This window comes from Strongylocentrotus purpuratus, unplaced genomic scaffold (assembly GCF_000002235.5).
Source record: "Strongylocentrotus purpuratus isolate Spur 01 unplaced genomic scaffold, Spur_5.0 spur5_scaffold_10, whole genome shotgun sequence".
NCBI classification, from domain to species: Eukaryota; Metazoa; Echinodermata; class Echinoidea; order Camarodonta; family Strongylocentrotidae; genus Strongylocentrotus; species Strongylocentrotus purpuratus.
The window spans coordinates 7,066,514-7,089,276 of NW_022145595.1; the positions used below are offsets into that span (position 1 = coordinate 7,066,514).

Genomic DNA, 22,763 nt, shown 5'->3' on the forward strand with positions numbered 1-22,763 from the left:
GCTTTCTTCACTGATTGTAAACAAAATATATATTTTGATTTATGCATAGAGGACATCCACAAAATGACAGAAACGTGACCACACCAGTTAATGACAGAAGCACATGCAGATGTCGGTTATCATGAGGATACCAATTAATATGTATGATAACTGTTTGTATGCTTGTGTATTTATCTATAATGTTTTTGCTGCTGTTATTTGTTTTATTCTTACCAAACAGGACCTTGTGAAAGACCACCAAATTAGTGATATGTGCCACCCTGTATAAATATTAGAAATAAATAAATGAATAAATAAATGAATAATAAAGTGGAACAAAATAAAGTCTGAAGGAAACTTAATTAAACACTACAGAACTTTAAAACCAAACTCTTCATGAAATAAGGTAAACACAATCTTTACAGAGATTCCATTCAATTTAATTTTCCATTTAAACCAATTTGAACAAACGTGTAAATTAACAGTAATAATATCGAAATATAAAATTGCGGGGTAGGGTTACTCTTAAAAGCGAAATGCTCGTGATAGGGTCCTTTTATTTACAAAATGATGATCGAAAACAACATTCATAAAGGGTTGTTGTCGCTTTTTGAATTAAGGCACTGGTGGTGGTGGTGGTGAATAAAACACTTCTGTTCCTCGTGCTCTCATCGTGTCGTCTCACGTCTTATTGGATCCACCTCCAATCTGGCTGCAAGAACATCCTGGAAATAATAAAGATGATTATAAAATGAATTAAACAAATAATAATGAATAATTAAATAATATGATAATAATCCTAATTATAATAATAAAAGTAATAAAAATAATAATATTCCGTGTTTATGTAGCGCTCAATACATCGATCCATCGATATGCCTGAGCGCTATTACCCCGGTCATCGGATTCAGGTTTACCCGCACACAATATATGCACATTTTCCACTCCCAGGGGACCATTCCAGCCAGTCGCCATTTTACAACCGCACACTTGCTCGTCCAACCATATGAACGTTCGCATCCTACTGGGTACCCATTTAACACCTGGGTGGAGAGTAGCAAGTGCATGCAGGTAAATATCTTGCCAAAGGATAGTAGTGCCGTGTCTCCAGTCAATCATAGTAATAGTAATACAAATATTAATGATAAGAATAAGTATAACAATGATAATAATAATACTAATGATAATGAAAATTATGATAATAATAATGATGGTAATAATAATGATAGTAATAATAAGAAGAAAAAAACATTTGTTTATACAGGGAACCCTCATCAACATCAATCCTGTCTTCCTGAGGAAACTGCACTTATCATTAACCTAACAATTGCTACGTGTATATACCCAATAACAAATGCATATGCAAATGTGAAGTGATGTTTTGCCAAAGGACATTAGTACCGGGCTGGGATTCGAACCCTCAACCCTAGGGTTGACATTCAAGTGAACAAACCACTATACACGACACCTCCACATCAAATGTGCCGACACCACACCAACTCAAGACAGAAGCACTAATTACATTACTGCAAATGGCATGGAGTTGGTTCACGGTGGAGACGCTCTGACGGTTTGACTGAGGTATAAGTAGATCAATTTTGCATTTAAGTAAGATAAAACTTTAGTTTGATGAATATTCCGCTAGAAGAAAAAAAATGTAAGCACAGTATTGTGAGTATCCGGCTTTTTTATCGACAGAAATAAAAAAGAAAGATTCTTCAATAACCTGAAGGCCTATTTTTCTATTGATTGATTTTTAATCTATTTTTGTGGGTCTTATTTACCCTGGGTAGTCAATTTAGTCATATTAGTATTAAACACTACACTTCGTGAAAGCCTGGAGATTATCATTACCACTCCATGGACAGGTATCATTTCATGCACCTGGATGGAAAGTGGCAAATATGGCAAAAACACCTTGTCCAAGAATGTAAACACCAAGCAAATATCGAACCCAGGACTTCTCGCATGAGAGTCGAAACCCTCCACCAATATACCACCACTGCTTCCACAAGATCTTTACTCACCAATTTGGTTATTAGATTCCGATGATACTTGATGCCCCCCTCTCGATCAACTTTCTCCATATGCTGTCTTGCACGGTCTCCTGCAACTAGTACTTCCGTTTCCCCATTTGCCTGTGGAGGAATTTGAGGGAAAAAAGTGCGATCGCAAAATCTTTCGAAAAGATCAACTGAAGGCAAAATCAATACCCCTGTCTAAAAATTCACTAATTTTGCACTGTGCTAAAGCCAAAAACAATAATGCCAACTACTTTATCACTATAGATTGATATTTCTCCACTACCCATCTGCATATCACTGCTTATATCCACACACAAAAAAAACATCATTTTATTTTCTTATGTATTTTATTGTTTTGTATTTCTTATTACATCTAATGTTTGATTTCTAATGTATTTTTTTGTTCTAGGATACATCAAGTTACTTTAAGAAACATATCAAAACAATTGGATATCAATTCATATCTCCCACTTATGGAGAAATACATCTAAACCTTGTATTCACATTTCTGCCTCATGCATATATGCAATTTGTATAACACTTTTTAATAACATGCGCATATTAATTGTTATTTTCAACGAAAATGGTATCAAAATGTGCGTATGACTTAAAAAAAGAAAAAAAGCAATGCAAAGTACGACAATTTAAGATTAAAAGCGGTTGCGGCGCAATGTGTGTGTGTGGGGGGGGGGGGGGAATTAAAGAGTTAAAAGCCATATCCTCGAAATTTGATTTAAAATGAACTCTATATCCTGAATTCAGGCATGAAATCGGTAAACTAAATATTTGCATCTTCAGAAAAGCATTCTCATCATAGTGTTTGAAGCGGCAGATTGACTTTTCAATACTCACCGGTTCGGCATTTCTGCACATGGCTATTAATGACGTCATCCTTTCTGAAAATCCAGGGGCGAAAGCTTCTGGGTTTATTGCAACAAAACACTGACCCTGGCCATAAAAGAAAGAGGAAAAACAGTTATGGTAACCTTGCTGACAACATACTTGGAGGTGGGGGGGGGGGCTACTGTTAAGCCTAAAATAAAAACTTGTTGTATTGCCCTTTTACGTGCCAAAACATGGGTCGGTCGGTCGGAAAAGTTTTTTTTTTTTTTACTTTTTTTTTTCTCGCCCTCTTTGGGCCGATATTTTTCAATTTTTAATGTTGTTTTTTTTTCCAGCCCTCTTTTGGCTGATATTTCTCAGTTTTTAATGCTTTAAAACATGTGTTTCAGAGTAATCATTCCATTCATATTTTTTTCACCTCATAATAATCCATGGTTTGCAATGTTGTGTTAAGACAACACTCTGTGCTTTCCTGCTGACGAAGCTGTTTTTCAACTACCTGTTAAACTTGCTAGCAATGTGAAGATTGTTTGGAATAATTTGATTTTATGCATTTATATCCTAAGTCAAACAAAATACATATTTTTTATTCATTAATACAAAAATTTCTAAAAAAACGGTTTAAAAAGAATTAAAAATTAAAATGCCGACCGTAGATTTTCAGATTGTTGGGTCGGTCGCAAAGGGCAATACAACAAGTTTTTTTATTTTAGGCCTTATGGATGGCCTGCCATCACTTTATCCAGTAGGAAATTCAACAACATTTTGATTGATTGATTGAAAAGGTTTTATTATGATTGCACTTCGCAGTCAAATGGATGAATTATGTACAATTTACATACAAATGTGGTTTGAAAAACGAATCAACTTTTGATTCAGGTGTTTACCCAATATCAGGTGGTGTCAATCACCAGAATTAGCACCAGTTCCATGACCAACAGGCCTTATGTAATTAAAAGCTCTGCATTTTCCAACGATCACCATAATTATAAGTCATTTCTTATACATTTCTGTCACCCACATACTCTCAAAGAGACTAAGGATTATTCCCGGTGGGACCATGGATTTCCTGTGTGCGAGACTTGTACACCCATGGATGGTATTTTCGTCAAGTCTGGTGTCAGTGAAGTATGATCTTCTACAGATGGAAACTGACTACCATCTTGAGTACCGATACACTCACCAAGTCAGCTTCTCTTTCACCGCCGCTCCATTTTCTGATGTTGGTACCAAAGTGTGCCCCGCCCAGTATACCAGTTATCACCTCCACCATCAGGGCCAGACCGGTTCCCTTGTATCCACCTGTAGTCTCCCCTCCACCAAGGGGTTGTAGACCCCCGTCGTTAAGTACTTCTTTTGGATCACTCGTCTCCTGTGTGAAAAATTTATTGGCCCTTGATCAGCTGGATACAGGACCCTGTTTCGTAAAACTTGATATCGATAACAAGTTACAAGCTACTGTTATCGCACCAATGACCATCGTCGAGTAAGCACGCTCTTTTCACCGCCTCTCCCCCTTCCGTATCTTCCGCGTATCTTCCGCGTTATGTCGAAAGTAACCAAAGCAGCCAAGAGGCCACGCGGTGAGACTCCGCCCAGCCCAACCGATACAAGCGCTCTAATACCAGTGATACGAAGACTTTTAGATGCCCAAATGGAAAAATTCGAGAGTCGATTCAAGAACTTTGAAAGCTCGTTATTTACTAAAATTAAAGAGTTGGACAATGACCTTAATGACATTAGAGCTATGCTGGAGTTTCAAAGCCACGAAACAGACCAGCTAAAAGTAAAAATGGCTGACATGGAAACAAACTTTAAACGAAAAGAAGAGGAACTTCGAGAGGAAGTCGACAGATTAGCTACGTATGTTGCTAGAGAGAATTTAGTCATCTTGGGATTGAAAGAAGTGAAGGACGAAAATCTCTCCAGCGAGCTGAGTAAATTGTACAAAGATAAACTAAAAATGGAGGACGATGTTATACAACGAATTGAGTACCAGAGAGTACACAGGGTGGCTGCAGCGGGTGGGGGACCCCGCCCTATTAAAGCGCGATTTACTCGATATGCGGACAAACTCTTGGTGCAGAAAAACGCCAAACTTCTCAAAGGCTCCAACATTTATTTGACGGATGACCTACCTAAGCATGTGAGGGAGCTAAGGAGGGTGCAGGTACCTACCCTAAAAGCAGCCCGGAGCGCAGGGAAACTAGCGTTTTTTGGTCGTGCGGAGCCAACGAAGCTTTTCGTAGACCATGTCCTAGTTCCAATCGGGGAACAGAAGAGCCTTATAAACAAATTGGAGAAGAGCGCTATGGGAGTTCAAGTCAAGGTGGGGCATACGGCAGCGATCAATGTCCGGGACAACAAGGAAAACGAGGAAACGAAACTGACCGAGCAGGCTGAAGGAAATGTTCTACGAAACCGAGAGGAACAGAGGGAAACGAATGAGACGGGAAATCCTATCAGAGGAGCGGAGGCGCCAATAGAGGTGATGGACACAAGGGTGTAACGACCAAGGGAAACATCATTGCAGCGACCAACGTCAGTGGTGACAGGAAGGAGCATGGAGACAAGAAACAGAGGGAGAATAACCGTTTAAGATAAGTAAAAATTCCATATTGATTATTTCAAAAACCAATGTGAGCTGAAATGAGGATGGAGAAGGAAACAGAAGGAAAACAGCCATCAAGATGAATGAAATCTATTATTAAATATTTGAGCAGCCAATATGATCTGAAACGGAAACGAAAAAGAGAAGAAGAAGAAGCAAGCAGCTGAACTTAACAATGCGTTTGAAGAAAAAAAAAGAACAACAATAATATCAAAATATCTCATTCGGTATTTATGAAGAAGAAAACTTTTAAGAAAAAGAAAGACTTTAATGAGATGTTCGAAAATAATTATATTTTGGCTATAGTATGTAGAGCAGAAATGGTTTATTGATAAATGCAAGAGATGCGTTAATGTTATGCTTTGTAATGGATAAGTAAGAAAAGACCAAAAATCTTTTCGATGGTATCCGACTCATTTGAAACATTGAGTAATTTGAAGATAATATTGCCAAGGGCTAATTCATTCTGATGAAAAGAAAAGAAAGAAAGAAAAGGTGAGGTTCGAATACAAGGATGAACTTTGGTTTTTATTATTTTGCAAAAAAAAAAAAAAAGGTTATGCCATACAAGATTTCTAATGGATGTTTGGAAGGAAAGACTTTAATGAGATGTTCAAAAAAATAATCATATTTAGGCTAACTAGTATGTCGAGCAGATTAGTTAGGAAACATAAAAAGAAAGACTTCAATGAGATGTTTCAAATATAATTTAATTTTGGATACCTAGGTTCGAACACAAGCATGAACTTTGATATTCATTATTTTGCAGAAAAGGTTAGGAAGAAGAGAACTGTTAAGAAAAGGAAAGACTTTAATGAGATGTTCAAAATAATTATATTTTGGTTAACTAGTATAAAGCAGAAATGGTTCATTGATGAATGCAAGAGATGCGTTAATGTTATGCTTTGTAATGGATAAGTAAGAAAAGACCAAAATTCTTTTCGATGGTATCCGACTCATTTGAAACATTGAGTAATTTGAAGATAATATTGCCAAGGGCTAATTCATTCTGATGAAAAGAAAAGAAAAAAAAAAGTGAGGTTCGAATAAAAGTATGAACCTTGGTCTTTATTATTTTGCAGAAAAGGTCATGCCATACAAGTTTTCTAATAGATATTTGGTAGTTAGGAAACATAAAAAGAAAGACTTCAATGAGATGTTTCAAATATAATTACATTTTTGGATACCTAGGTTCGAATACAAGCATGAAATTTGATATTCATTATTTTGCAGAAAAGGTAGTGAAGAAGAGAACTTTTAAGAAAAGGAAAGATTTTAATGAGATGTTCAAAATAATTATATTTGGGCTAACTAGTATGTAGAGCAGAAATGGTTCATTGATGAATGCAAGAGATGCGTTAATGTTATGCTTTGTAATGGTTAAGTAAGAAAAGACCAATGTTCTTTTCGGTGGTATCCGACTCATTTGAAACATTGAGTAAATTGAAGATAATATTGCCAAGGGCTAATTCATTCTGTTGAAAAGAAAAGAAGACAAAAAAAAAAAAAAAAAAATGAGGTTCGAATAAAAGTTTGAACCTTGGTCTTTATTATTTTGCAGAAAAGGTCATGCCATACAAGTTTTCTAACGGATATTTAGTAGTTAGGAAACATAAAAAGAAAGACTTCAATGAGATGTTTCAAATATAATTATATTTTTGGATACCTAGGTTCGAATACAAGCATGAAATTTGATATTCATTATTTTGCAGAAAAGGTTGTGAAGAAGAGAACTTTTAAGAAAAGGAAAGATTTTAATAAGATGTTTAAAATAATTATATTTGGGCTAACTAGTATGTAGAGCAGAAATGGTTCATTGATGAATGCAAGAGATGCGTTAATGTTATGCTTTGTAATGGTTAAGTAAGAAAAGACCAATGTTCTTTTCGGTGGTATCCGACTCATTTGAAACATTGAGTAATTTGAAGATAATATTGCCAAGGGCTAATTCATTCTGATGAAAAGAAAAGAAGACAAAAAAATGAGGTTCGAAAAAAAAGTATGAACCTTGGTTTTTATTATTTTGCAGAAAAGGTCATGCCATACAAGTTTTCTAACGGATATTTGGTAGTTAGGAAACATAAAAAGAAAGACTTCAATGAGATGTTTCAAATATAATTATATTCTTGGATACCTAGAATATAGAGGGGAAAAAGCGGTTTATTAATGAATGCAAGAGATGTGTCAATGTTATGCTTTGTTTAGGATAAGCAAGAAGTAAACCACAGTTCATTTCGATGGTATCTGACTTATTTGAAACATTGGGTAATATGACAAAAATATTGCCAAGGGCTATTTTACTCTGATGGAGGGGGGGGGGGCGAGAATAGGAGGTTCGAATACAAGCATGATCTTTTATATTTATCATTTTGCTGAAAAGGTTAAGCCATACAAGGTTTCTAATGGATGTTTTGGTTAATACCATTATGCACACTGTCATCCATTTATAGATTTGGTTACGTCATCCAAGATGTCTAATGATTTTTTTTGGTTTAAGGAAGGTCTTCTGTATTAAGAGAGAGTTGTATGTTTATACGATTAAAGAATGCCTGGGATTGATTAGTATTGGTTGGTATTTTGACCCACAGGAATCTTGAGATCTTTTATATTAAGAGCATGTATAGACAATTAAAGAATGCCCGGGAATCTTGAGTAGTCAGGTTTGAAGATTTATTGCCAAGGGTTTTTCCATTTAAATGAAGGAAAATAATAGAAAGAAAAGAAAGGTTTTATTGTGATGGTCGAAGTACTAGCATAAATAGTGACATACATGTAAATTCATAGATTTGGTTACTTCATACAAAGGCCTAATGATTGTTTTGGTCTGTAAAGATCTTTTATATTAAGGGTGTGTCTTAGACGATGAAAGAATACCCGGGATTCAATAGAATAGTTAGGTCTCTTGACCCATAGAAATCTTGATGTCTTTTATATTAAGAGCATGTATTATGTTTAGACAATTAAAGAATGCCCGGGATTGAATTGAATAGTAAAGTTTTGGTATTTTAACTCTAGGAATCTTGTGTAGTTTGAAGAAATATGCCAGGGGTTCCTCCATTTAAGTGGGGGAAAAAGAAAAAAAAAAGAGAGAAAAAAAAAGAGTTCATTGTAATAATTGAATACTATAGCATGCCTAGTGATATTCAGTATTTTTGGTTACTTCATTCAAGGTGTCTAATGCTTGTTTCGGTTGAATAAAGGTCTTTTATACTAAGGGCGTGTCTTAGGGTTAGACGATTAAAGAATGCCCGGGATTGATTAGTATTGTTTGGTATTTTGACCCATAGAAATCTTGAGTTCTTTTATATTAAGAGCATGTCTTATGTTTAAACGAAAGAAAAAAAAGAATGCCCTGGATTGAATAGTACAGTTTGGTCTTTTGATTCATAGGAATCTTGAGTAGTTTGAAGAAATATTTCCATTTAAATATATTCATTTAAAAGAAAAAAATACCATTATGCACACTGTCATCCATTTGTAGAATTGGTTACGTCATCCAAGATGTCTAATGATGGTTTTGGTTTAAGGAAGGTATTCTGTATTAAGAGAGAGTTTTATGTTTATACGATTAAAGAATGCCTGGGATTGATTAGTATTGGTTGGTATTTTGACCCACAGGAATCTTGAGATCTTTTATATTAAGAGCATGTAAGAATGCCCGGGAATCTTGAGTAGTCAGGTTTGAAGATTTATTGCAAGGGTTTTTCCATTTAAATGAAGGAAAATAAAAGAAAGAAAAGAAAGGTTTCATTGTGATGGTCGAAGTACTAGCATAAATAGTGACATACATGTAAATTCATAGATTTGTTTACTTCATAGAAAGGCCTAATGATTGTTTTGGTCTGTAAAGATCTTTTATATTAAGGGTGTGTCTTAGACGATGAAAGAATACCCGGGATTCAATAGAATAGTTAGGTCTCTTGACCCATAGAAATCTTGATGTCTTTTATATTAAGAGCATGTATTATGTTTAGACAATTAAAGAATGCCCGGGATTGAATTGAATAGTAAAGTTTTGGTATTTTAACTCTAGGAATCTTGTGTAGTTTGAAGAAATATGCCAGGGGTTCCTCCATTTAAGTGGGGAAAAAAAAAGAAAGAAAAAAAGAGTTGATTGTAATAATTGAATACTATAGCATGCCTAGTGATATTCAGTATTTTTGGTTACTTCATTCAAGGTGTCTAATGATTGTTTTGGTTGAATAAAGGTCTTTTATACTAAGGGCGTGTCTTAGGGTTAGACGATTAAAGAATGCCCGGGATTGATTAGTATTGGTTGGTATTTTGACCCATAGACATCTTGAGTTCTTTTATATTAAGAGCATGTCTTATGTTTAAACGAAAAAAAAAAAGAATGCCCTGGATTGAATAGTACAGTTTGGTCTTTTGATTCATAGGAATCTTGAGTAGTTTGAAGAAATATTGCCATTTAAATATATTCATTTAAAAGAAGAAGAAAAAAAAGTTCATTGTGATGGTCGAAGTACTAGTAGGCATAGTGACATACATTCATAGGTGTGGTTACTTCATACCAAGGTCTAATGATTCTTTAGACGATTAAAGAATGCCAAGGTCTAATGATTCTTTAGACGATTAAAGAATGCCCGGGATGGAATAGGATAGTTTAGTCTAAGATGTTTAGATTTAATGAAGTGCACGCATGCATTGACATTCATTTATAAAATTGGTTACTCCATACTAGATGTTTTAATGATTGTTTTGGTTTCTTCATATAGAGAAAAAGGAAAGAGTTCATTGTGCTGGTCAAACACATAGATGCTCATTGACATTCATTTACAGAAGTGGTTACTGCATACAAAGATGTTTAGGTTTAATGAAGCGCATGCATGTAGCCGGTATTGGAATGATTGTATAAAGAAGGTAGTAGAAAGGATAGAAGCTGGGGGGGGGGGGTGAGGCGGTGGTTGTAAGCGGAGGAGAAATAGGTGCAACTTTATTTGTAGACATGTCTTTTCTACATAGGTTTTATTGTGTGTGTTATATGTTACGTAAATGTTTAATGTATTCTTCTTTTTTTTTCAATGGGGACAGTTTGTGGCAGCCTTTGATCTGGTTAGTTTTATATGGCTTGAATGTGGGCAACAACCTTTCCATCTCTCATCCACCTATATTATATACTCAACACGCACATGATGAGTAACACTAAAATTTCCGTCTGCAATTTGATATCCTTAAATGTAAAAGGTATTCGGGAGAAAAATAAAAGAAGAAGCATTTTCAAATGGTGCAAAGAAAAAGGTGGGAATATTATTTTTTTACAGGAAACCTTTAGCACACAAGATATAGTTAATACTTGGAATTCGATGTGGGAAGGCGAATGTATATACAGCCACGGTACTAATCATGGTAAAGGGGTTATGATACTATTTGATAGTGGAGTAAATATTAAGATACGACACACAGTTATCGATGAAAATGGCAGATACATTTTTGCAGTTGGTTTTCTGCAGAATAAGGAGGTAATATTCGGAAATGTTTACTTCCCTGTTGGGAGCAAAGAGTTGGAACAATTGGAGTTTCTGGGCAAAGTTAGAAATATTTTGGAAAAAGATGAATTCAAAAATAAACCTCTCATTATTGGAGGGGATTTTAATATGGTTAGAGATGTACATTTAGATTACAGTGGACATAATGTTAATAAAAAACAGTCTAAGCTTAGCTATGAATTTGAAAAGTTTTTAATTGACTATAATGCCACAGACATATGGCGTGTCAAAAATAATTTAAAGAAACAATTTACATATCACCAACAGAATCCTAAAATGCATAGTAGATTGGACTACTGGGTTATTTCGGAGAGCATAGAATATATGGTATTTAGCTGCAAAATATTAACTTCAATTTCACCGGACCACTCAGCAGTAGAACTGATTATTAAACTACATTCTTCTACTAATCCTGTAATAAAAGCAGGATATTGGAAATTTAATAACAGTTTATGTAACGATGCAGATTATGTGAAAAGTATGAAAGAAGAAATAACACGGTTGAAACTCAATCTATCCAAAGAGATAATAGATAATAGAATATTATGGGATTATGTTAAAATGGAGATACGAAGTTTTACAAGAAAATACTGTAAGAAAAAAGCCAAAGAAAGAAAGGATAAGATTGTTGGTTTGGAAAAAGAAATTTCAAAGTTAGAGGAAGAATTACAAATACCAGCGAAGGTGAATGACAATTATTTGATTAACGATTTGGAAAAGAAAAGAAGGGAATTGAAAAATCTTTACGGTTATATAAGTGAAGGGGTAAAAATCAGATCTCGAGCCCAATGGTTTGAAAGTGGAGAAAGAGAAACGGCATATTTTAAGCAACTAATAGATTTCAAAGAGAAAAAAAGTGCTATTAAAGAATTACAAGTAGATGGAAATATAACTGATGATGAAAAAGATATCATACAAGAAATTAGAAGATTTTATTCTAAACTGTATGCTAAATCAGAAGAAGGATTATGCGAAAATATTAATTTTTTCCCCAAAACCTTACCCAAATTAACAGAAAATCAGAGGAAGCTATGTGAAGGAAAAATTAACCAGGGAGAGTGTATTGAAATCTTAAAAGAAATGCAGTTAAATAAATCCCCAGGAAATGACGGATTAAATGTAGAATTTTATATTACATTCTGGCATGTAGTTGGTGACTTAGTTCTTAAGGCATTTAACGATACCATGAAATTCAAGGAATTGTCGCCTTCTCAAAAACAAGCAATCATAACGCTTATACATAAGGATGGTAAAGACCCCAATTTCATTAGTAATTATAGACCTATCTCCTTACTCAACGTAGACTATAAGATTATTACCAAAATACTTTCTAAAAGAATAAAAAAAGTTTTGAATGAAATTGTGTCGGTCGATCAAGTAGGTTATTTAAAAGATAGAAACATCGGTGATGCAATCAGATTAATCAATGATATGATTTTTCATACTTCTTGTTTTAACAAACCAGGGTACCTATTGGCAATAGATTATGAAAAAGCTTTCGACTCGATTTCACATAGTTTTCTTCAGAAAGTGCTCATTTCTTTCGGGTTTGGGCCAATGTTTTGTGAATGGGTTACAATTTTACTTACCAATGCTCAAAGTTGTGTTTTTAATGGGGGTAAATCAACCGGATATTTTAAAGTTCAAAGGGGTGTAAGACAAGGAGATCCGTTATCTCCATATTTATTTATTTTATGCATAGAATGCTTAACTCACTGCATTAGAAATGATAAGTTGGTAAAAGGTATTTGTTTTGGAGAAACAGAAATAAAGATGATCTTATATGCAGATGACATGTCAATTTTTGTACGAGACATAAACTCGATTAATAGAATAGAGGTAATCATGGAAAATTTTAGGAAAATATCAGGACTAAAGATTAATGGAAATAAAACATTCATTTTACCCTTAGGATCTTCTGTTGGCTCTGCGACTGTGTATCCTTTTGGAAAGGAGGCACACATTTTAAAAATACTCGGTATATATTTTACATTAGATCCCAATGTGGCGGAAGAGATGAATTACAAAGAAATATTAAGCAAAATAAAGAAATTGTTAAATTGGTGGAAACAAAGAGATCTTACTTTGATAGGAAAAATTCATTTACTGAAAACATACGCATATTCAAAACTAATCTATGTAAGCTCTTTGACTCCAGTGCCTGAATGGGTTATAAAAGAAATTGATGAGATCTGTTTTAATTTTCTATGGCGAGGTAAAGACAAAATTAAAAAAAGTACGATGTATTTTGATTACAAGCAAGGAGGATTAAAAATGCTCAACTTTCAACTTTTTGTGAAAGTACAAAAAGTGATGTGGATTAAAAGACTTGTAACAGGAAACCAGAGAGTTAAATGGAAAAAGTATTTCAAATTTTTAATGAGACCTTTCGGAGGAAATCTTATTTTTTACTGTAACTATTTACCTAACAAGATCGATATACAATTACCAAAATACTATCGGGATTTAATAAACATTTGGTTAGATATGAATGATTTTATTAAAAAAGATACAACTCACAAAGGGAATGAAATTTTTTTAAATAATAGGTATATACACAATAGTGGAAAAACATACTTCAATGAAAATCTTTTCTTAAAAAATACTTATAGATTGTACCATATTATAGATGGAAAAGGAACATTAAAGTCGGAAACTTATTTCAGATGTATGGGACTAGAGGAAGAGGAAATATCAATGCTTAAAGAAATCTATGGTAATATACCAAAGGAATGGAAAATCGAATTAACAAAGAGGCAAATTTCATTTCATGATCTAAAAATAGAATTTATGTTTACAAAAAAAACATTCCAATTTGAATCGGTTTGTTCGAAAAATCTGTACAGGGCATGCATACAAAAAATGCAAGACGTCCCTGTCAGTTTTCAGAATTTACATTCATCATACAATCTGTCGGTTAAAGAAATTGAAAAGGTTTTTGTCCGACCAAGAATTAGTACTTTAGATAATAAACTAAGAGAATTTCAATTCAAATTGCTTTATAAAATTGTTTATGTCAATCGTTATTTATACAGGTTTCAATTCATATTAAGTGATAAATGCTCATTTTGTGGAAAAGAAGAGGAAACATATAGGCACATATTTTTTGAATGCGAAATGGTGAGAAAATTATGGGATCAATGTAGTGATAGTTTGGATATTCCAATCCTTAAAGATATGAGCTGGAAGGAAGTTCACATTGGATTAGACGAAATAACCGAAGATAGGCAAATGATTAATCACGTGGTTTTATTAATTAAATATTTGATATTTATTAGTAGGGAAAAAAAGAAGCCTCCAAGTATTGAAGAAATAAGAGAGAAAATATTCAAAAGTAAACGGGAAGAAAGAAAGAGTGCTACTGAACGAAATACGTTGACGCTCCACTATAAAAAATGGGAACATCTCAAGGTAAACATGGATAATATGCAAGAAAATGCAAGGGATGAGGAAAGGGGGGGGGGCCTGCCCGGTTCACAGCTGTGTGTGATTGACCGGTCTCGACTGCCATAGACTGCCCACGTCTTCTTGTATCGTTTTTTGTTTTTTGTTTTTTTTGTTTTGTTTTTTGTTTTTGTTTTTGTTTTCTTTTTTTTGTTTTTTTGTTTGTTTTGTGTTTGTTGTTGTTGGTTTTGTTTTTAACGGGGGTAGGGGATTTAACAAACTTTATTCATTCGATATAACTAAGTTGATTGTAGTCTGTACTTTGTTCCAATATGTTATAAATTATAATATGTAATAGGGATACTAGTAACACAGAACAAAATATAGAGGGGGGGGGGGGGTTATAACAATATTAATTCATTCAATATAATTGAGATTACTGTATTTTGTACTCTGTAATTGGTTTCAATATGTTATATATTACAATTTGTATGAATTAATATTATTTATTGAGTGAATACAATAAAGAATATTACAAAACAAAAGTTATAAGCTACTGAAATCATGGCATCTGATTGGCTGAGAGCAAACTTGATATCAATAACAAGTTACAAGCTACTGTTATAAGCTACTGAAATCATGGCATCTGATTGGCTGAGAGCAAATTTGTCATAGAAATTTAGAATTTTGTATAGATAAAAAGTTTTATGAAATGGGCCCCAGGACCCTGTTTCATAAAACATGATATCAATAACAAGTTACAAGCTACTGTTGTAAGCTACTGAAATGATGGCATCTGATTGGCTGAGAGCAAATTTGTCATAGAAATTTAGCATTTGTTATTGATACAAAGTTTTATGAAAAGGGCCCCAGGAACGGGCCCCAGATGTTGACGGGAAGGGTGTGTAATACAACATTCTTGAAATTTCTTTGGACTGATTTTCTCAAGGAGATATATTTTTCTCTAAATGTTTAGCGCTGAATACCGCTGAAGGTGAATATGATCACGAGGGGAAAATATAACTGTTATAAAAGTAGTGTTAACATTATTCTTGATTTGATGCTTAAAAAGTAAAACCAATTTAAAGTGGTATTTAAAAGGCAGATACACTGACCTGTGGCATTGTAAATACGCTACATAAATAGTCAACGAACAATAATGGTTAATTTATTCATTTGAATCACAAACGAGGTAAAGTAACTTTATTTTAGGGCAGACAACTTCAATCAAATGGAATTGATTCCAAATTTCAAATCTATCTTTTTTAATGATTTCCAACTTATTACTCTTCAGCCGTCTCTAATCTTTTGGCTTATGATTCCCTGCCTATGTCCTACAACTTTGTCTTCATAACTATACAACAACAGCACTGACAACTATTATCATAATACATATATACATTTATATAGATACCTTTCCATCTGAATTACTGCCCCATCCACTGGGTAAAGTTTGTCCTTTGAGATGACATATTTCAACCTGTGCATTGAAATAATTTAATTGGTACAAATTGAACATGATTTTCTGTTTTAGGGTTAATTGTGATAACATGGAATTTACTGAGACAGAACATAAGGACTTGAGAAAAGCGATCTAAAGATGGAATAAAAACTGGATAGGAGACATCTTATGGGGGATAAATGTTCAGTGACATCTTGGAAGGGAAGACGGAGAAGACGAAGACCGAGAATTTGGATGGTGTCAGACTTTAATAATAATAATATTGGATATTTATATGGCGCACATATCCACCCTGCAAGGTGCTCAAAGGCGCTAAAATATTACCCCGGCATTGCCGGCTCTGCTAGGCTACCGATTTCGGTGCTCGCATTCAAGGAATTCCTTCCTACCGGTCACAATTTACTTCACCTCGGTGGAGTGTGGCAAAATAATGTAGATCAATGGCTTGCAAAATGACATTAGTGCCGCGACGGGATTTGAACCGCGAACCTTGTGATCAACAGTCCGGCGACGTATCCACTCGTCCACGATAGATCACAGATCAAATAACATAATGAAGAAGAAGGCTTAATGTATAGAGGGATGGGATAAGAAGTAAAAAGGGATCTGGTGTGTGGACACCAGGACACCTGAGACAGAGACTTCGTCAATTTGCTTGGCCTATACATCTTTAAAAAAGTATTCAACAAAGGATCTAATTCAACAAGTTCGTCTTTCCTTCTTGAGTTATATACCCATAAAATAAAAATTACAAGGAGAAGGAATAAATTAGTAGTTAAATGTTTATACGAAATGTTTAACATGATAAAGGAATTCCATTGTACTTCTACAGATGTACTATCTAAGATCAATTTCAGAAGAGAAAAGGATAGCTAGTGGACAGAGAAAGGAGGTTTGAAATGTGAAAAGCAGGAGGGATATAAAAACAGGAAGAATGGGAACGAGTAGAGAGGTTGAGAGGGGAGAGATAAAGTGAGGAAAGAAGGTAAATGGAAGTGACGTCTGATACCTACCTTACCATATGCCACTGTAGTCGTAGCCATATCTAAGTCAAAACTATCCCCGTTATTAGCAGGTGCGCTGCAAGCAATGGGATTTGTGCCAGTGATGATCTGGATAGAGAAGGGGTTTCAACATGTGAAAATAATCTATTTGCTTGACCTATACATCTAAAAGAATTCAACACAGGATCAGTCGGACGATCTAATGGGATGTGTCCTAAATGTAATAAGTGTTCTCTGCGTTTTTTATAAACAATAAATGAATAAATACAAAATATCTTGACATGTACAAAGACTTATCATGCGTATCAAGTTTGGTAACTTTTAAAGTATGTGAACTATTTATTTGTCCCCATTTATGTGATTTCAAACTGTGACATATCGAAGCTATTTATTCCACGAGAAATTTAATTTAACCAGTCCATCTTTCATTATTGAGTTACAAGAAAACACAAAAAGTCAAATAAATGACTGAGTTTTTAACTGTATATCCTCAAAGGATTTTATTACATTGCTGCTCTCCACACATCTGCTTTGCAAATTACCTATTTTCGGTTTTAATTAGCTCCATGACAACCCTTTAAACGCATTTATAAATTAGTTTTACCCTTGAAACATTAGAATAATCTAAAATCCTTTCGTAATGAATTAAACTGTCAAATGAGAAATACAATAGTGGCAAAAGAGATCATTTGTTTGGCACATAATTGTTTTGTAATTATTTTCTGCTTATTATCTTGAAGACACCGTCTTTTCTTATATATCTCCATTGTCTTCGCTTCTCTTCTTCTTCTCCTTTTTTCTTTATGTTAATGATCCAATCCTGATTGTGTTCTTCTTTTGTATTTACCATAGTCTATTTTTCCATGGGCTACCTTGCCTACAGGCCTCTAGGCCCTTTTAGGTATGCCTTGCAAACCATTTTTATTGTATGAAGGGGTGACCAAAGTTCGCGGACATTTTAGAACATATTACAAAATGTGATATTCGATCTATGATTTCTCATATTCTACACAAATTTATTATTTCAATTATTACCAAATGGACGGCAAAGTTTTTTACTACAGATCGGTTCAACTAGAAAATTTATCGTCGAAGGATTTCGGAGATATCGCGATCTAAAAATTCGATGTCCGATCGTTCGTGCGCGCTGCATCTAAAAAAGTCATAAAAACAACGAGACCTAACTTCACGCACGGGGGTATAAGTTGATTTATCAAAAAGTGTGATCCATCAAAAATAAGGTAATATCATAATTTGCAAGGCAAGATATCATACAATCATTTAGTACCACTTTTTACTTACAATTTGAGGAAATCTGCTTTCAAATTGAAGATTTTCAGACCCTTATCGGTAAGTTGATCATTTTTCGGAACGGACGCAAAATATTGCAAAATTTGCCGATCTTTTGTCAATATTTTCACAATTTCGTACCCAATTCCAAAGAAAATTTCACTTCCGGATAATTTTATATTCCTCTTTCCAATGGTGATATCAGATTTTTTTTTTTGATTTTTTAAAATTTATGTTTGTATTAAACAAATCACCAAGAATCATGATATTTACAAAAGATTTACATGATAAGAATATAAAAATCTTAAAACACCAACAACAACAACAATTTTTTTTTTCGTAATCTTACTGATTTTTTGAGATAGCGTACTTTATAGGTCACGCGCGAACTTTGGTCACACCACCATACAACACAATTTCATTCATACCCAATTTTTATTTTACCAATATTTGTACGTATTACTTTATTGTTTTATCAACTTTGTACTTTCTGTATCACTCGATATATGTGTTATATTTATATATGTAATATGTTTTTCAATGATGGTTTGTGAAATAAAGATGCAATGACTTGAAATGAAAATGAGTCAGTGAGCTGAATTGACAGCTTGAGTTTGAGTTTGGTTGAGTTTGAGTTTGAGTTTATTGTTTTCACATTTCACGTCCAGATACAATACAGACAACAAAATATACATAACCGACATATTGTTTCATAATTTAAGCAAAAATGCTTATAGTAATTGACAAATTAATCAGACTACAAAGTTACATACCATCAAATTTGTTTGACAACTATTATCATTCAAAGGAAACCCAGACAAGAAAAGCACAAGACTGTGAAATGTGCAGGAACCTACTTGTTTAGATCTGGTAGGATAGACACACGGAGATGTGTTGGTGAAGCTTAGTCCGATCATACCCGCATCTTTAATCCTCATGGAGTACCAACCTGCTATTCCGTAATGGTTAGAACCTGTAACGTAAACAAATCAATACCACCAACAACTGAATACCGTAACGTTTACAACCTGCAACTTACTAAGCAAATTAATACCACTACACCAACTAAATACTGTAACGTTTAGAACCTGTAACATAAGCAAATTAATACCACCAACTAAAATCAGAATAAATTCTAGTGTAATGATTTATAATAGCACTGCTATTCCATAATGGTTAGAACCTATAACGTAAAACAAACCAACACCACCAACTGAATACCGTCACGTTTACAACCTGTAACTTAAGCAAATGAATACCACCAACTAAATACCGTAATGGTTGGAACCTGTTACATAAGCAAATTAATACCACCAACTAAAATCAGAATAAATTCTAGTGTAATGATTTATAATAGCACTGCTATTTCATAATGGTTAGAACCTATAACGTAAAACAAACCAACACCACCAACTGAATACCGTCACGTTTACAACCTGTAACTTAAGCAAATGAATACCACCAACTAAATACCGTAATGGTTAGAACCTGTCACATAAGCAAATTAATACCAACTGAAATCAGAATATATTATGGTGCAATGATTTCTAATAATAACACTGCTATACTATAATGGTTTAAAGGACCTGTAACGTATTGTTATTATTTTTTGAATATTTTGTATTTGGTTTGTCAATAAATGCAGAAACATCCGCTAAAAAAAATACATAATTATTTTTTAAAACCTGAATAGGTTCATGAAAATGATAAGTGATTGTACTCGTGCAAAGTTGTGTATTGCTATACTTTTCTTTGAAATAAAGAAATGAAAACAACAACACAACGCATCACTACGCAGATATACGTATCATTATGTAGGCCTATACTCACTCAAAGATATATATATATTACAAATAATACATGCTAACAAGAGTATTAGTAAAGGTGCACTGCATGCACGTTAAGTCAAAATAAGATAATGAACGAGGCTTGTCAAGTTTATTGTCTCACTCATTTTGACTTAACCAAGTTTTTTTTAATCTGAGCGAGTCTTTAACTAAGTTGAGTTTTCTGGTGTCTTTACCAGGTCATTTCTTTGCATCCATTTCAAATCTCGCCCTTACCTTTTGCTACAACCCATCCTATACCAGCCTGTTTCGCCTTCTCGATGACCAAGTCCGTACAGAACTGCCCCACGACAGGACCAAGGAGGTTCCTCCCATCCACCCAGGCAGTTCCTGCCATCTCTTTCATGATGACAGGTTCACCGTCTCCTGCGGTCACGCCATGTTCAACGTTCTCAAGGTATACATCTACGGATTGATGACAGGAATAAGAGAATAACGTTGGACTGTGTATCACAGGGTCCGTGGTTCAAGTCCCTCCACGACACTAATGTCCTTTGGCAAGATATTAATCTATATTTGCCACTCTCCACCCAGGTGTTTAATGGGTAGCGGTAGGAAAGAATTCCTTGAATGCTGTGAGCGCCGAAATCGGCTGCCTAGCAGAGCCGGGGTAATAGTTAAAGCGCCTTGAGCATCATGCATGGTGGATATGTGCGCTATATAAATATGAAATATCATTATTATTATTATAGTACTACCTGTAAAGGCCTCTGGCACAGGGAGATGTGAGTTTGGGACGGAGGCATATAGGGGACGCAGTCACATATGTCTTGGTTTTTAACAAAGAGCCGCAGAAAGGGAATCGTAATCATCAACAGGGGAAAAAGTCATCATGGGCATTTAGATAAAATATTTTCAAGAGAATTGTTACCAAAGTGACATTTTAAGGATATTGTATGAATTACTCCTCCTTCTTACCGATACGATTCAGCCCATGACTAAAGTGCCCTCTACTGTCAGCTGATACCAATAGCTCAGCCAGCAGAGAAGCGTGGGTGGGGTTTGTTCCCCTGGCAACCATACATCTTTCAATAAATGAGTGGGCCTCTGCCACCTTTACAAGCATGCCCTCTCTGAAAAGCGAAACGAGTTGAAAATACTTCTTTCAAGAAATACAGATTAATATAAATGAAAATACACATTGGGATTAAAATGAACTTATCACATTAAAAAAAGGAGTACAAAGAATATAAAGAGTAACTCAAAACTTTGTCTACAGAACCCATTTCAACGGTGAAGGCCTTATTTTATCCGAGCGCGTACAGGTGCATCAAGTATTCTACTCATTAGTATATATATATATACCCATACATGTATGTGTCAGATCATGAACTATTTTTCAATGAAATTTTCTCTTGACAATTAGCCTATTAGGTAAGTAAATTTAGCTAGAACTCACGTTGAATCCATGCATGCACAGGAAGTAGAAGGTTGACTTGAAGAGATCTCCTTCCGTCAAAAAAAATGCGCTTCCTATGGGCTCGAGCTCTGCAAATTGCACACTCTGCGACGATCTGCTACATACCCTATTTTTTGCAAAATGAAACAATTGCGAAATAGAACAAACCTATTTACATTATTGTTTAAAGTTCACTTATTTTGGGAAACAATTTTAAAGATAAAGTTGAGTTCTGGTCATGCGATTGCATTGTGAAAGAAACGTTCCATTAAACGGGCCCTTCTTTTACTTTTGCAATGCATATTGGCACGAACTTAGATCAAGATCTATCGGCAGATGTTGTTTTTTTGTTTTTGGAAGTTTATTTTCGTCTTCATATCAACAATGCAAGATAAAATTGTCGGTAAGATCGATCGAGATTCAATTGTATTGAAATTACCGACCAATTCTTCGCACACGTACGGTAGCCTCGATCGCTCAGACCATTTTTTAACATGTAAACCTATGGGGTAACCATGGAGACTGACCTATTTTCCCAATAACCATGGTTATTGGGATTTTGAACTGTTTTTTAACCATGGTTACCGGGAATTTTCGGGAACAGTTAAAGTTTATGAATGCAATTTCGACCAATCAGATTGCTGGATTACTTAAGTGAGGTATATAATTATTCTTATTTCTTGATATCAAGAAATAATTTTCTGTTGTAAAGCAATAGTAGATTTGATATCATGATATAAGAATAAATCAATGTTAAAACGGCTTGCCATAAATACGCATCAATACCCAATCCAAATACGCAAATATGCATGTGACTGTTAACTCGATCCTCCCCCTCTTTCTCACTCTCTCTCTCTCTCTCTCTCTCACTCTCTCTCTCTCTCTTTCTCTCTCTCTCACTCTCTCTCTCTCTCTCTTTCTCGATCAGTCTCTCTCCCGCCTCATAGCTCCTCCGTTTGTTAGTGTGTCCATAATTTACATGCAAGCACACTACGACCACAAATCATTGACCTTTCATGACGGATACGTCCATTGTACTTGTGTGTATTGACAAAAGTAGGACCTAAATACGTGGAGTAAAATGACAAATAAACAGACTGGTAATGTGTATTGACACGGTGATACATGGTCAGGAGTACAACTAGATATACTCACTCCGGATAGACAAGCAATAAATGGCGATGAGGTACGTGTGAAGCCCACATGCACTTGACTGTCGTGTGTCCTTATTACGTAATTGAAAACTGCGAATCTGGCCTTACAAAAACTATATATATATTCTGGCAAAGAAACTTCAAATCTTAGACTATATTTAAGGTTAAATTTAAATGCTACTCACGAACTCACGGACCCACGTTACTCCTGATCTTAGCATGCTCTGTGAAGTATATAAATACACACATCCCTCGAGTC

At 34.6% G+C, this 22,763-nt stretch overlaps 1 protein-coding gene across 1 annotated transcript; it reads right to left on the minus strand.

Moving 5' to 3' along the window:
* Positions 1-546: 546 nt before the first annotated feature.
* LOC115921638 (uncharacterized oxidoreductase YjmC-like) lies at positions 547-22,763 on the minus strand. The gene is made up of 11 exons (XM_030979332.1): positions 22,690-22,763; positions 21,351-21,477; positions 20,870-21,024; positions 20,168-20,356; positions 18,962-19,077; positions 16,824-16,922; positions 15,763-15,828; positions 4,030-4,218; positions 2,856-2,951; positions 2,007-2,117; positions 547-704 (listed from the first exon to the last, which is right to left on the minus strand). The coding sequence occupies exons 2-11, from the start codon at positions 21,359-21,361 to the stop codon at positions 648-650; spliced, it is 1,089 nt and encodes a 362-aa protein (XP_030835192.1). The 5' UTR covers positions 21,362-21,477; positions 22,690-22,763; the 3' UTR covers positions 547-647.

Excerpts from the sequence above, each read along its gene's own strand:
- LOC115921638 (XM_030979332.1), bottom strand. Across the intron at positions 4,219-15,762 it reads GCAGTAATTCAGATGGAAAG|GAGACGAGTGATCCAAAAGA; the intron begins GTATCTATATAA and ends TTTTTCACACAG. Across the intron at positions 2,952-4,029 it reads GTGAAAGAGAAGCTGACTTG|GGTCAGTGTTTTGTTGCAAT; the intron begins GTGAGTGTATCG and ends TTTTATGGCCAG.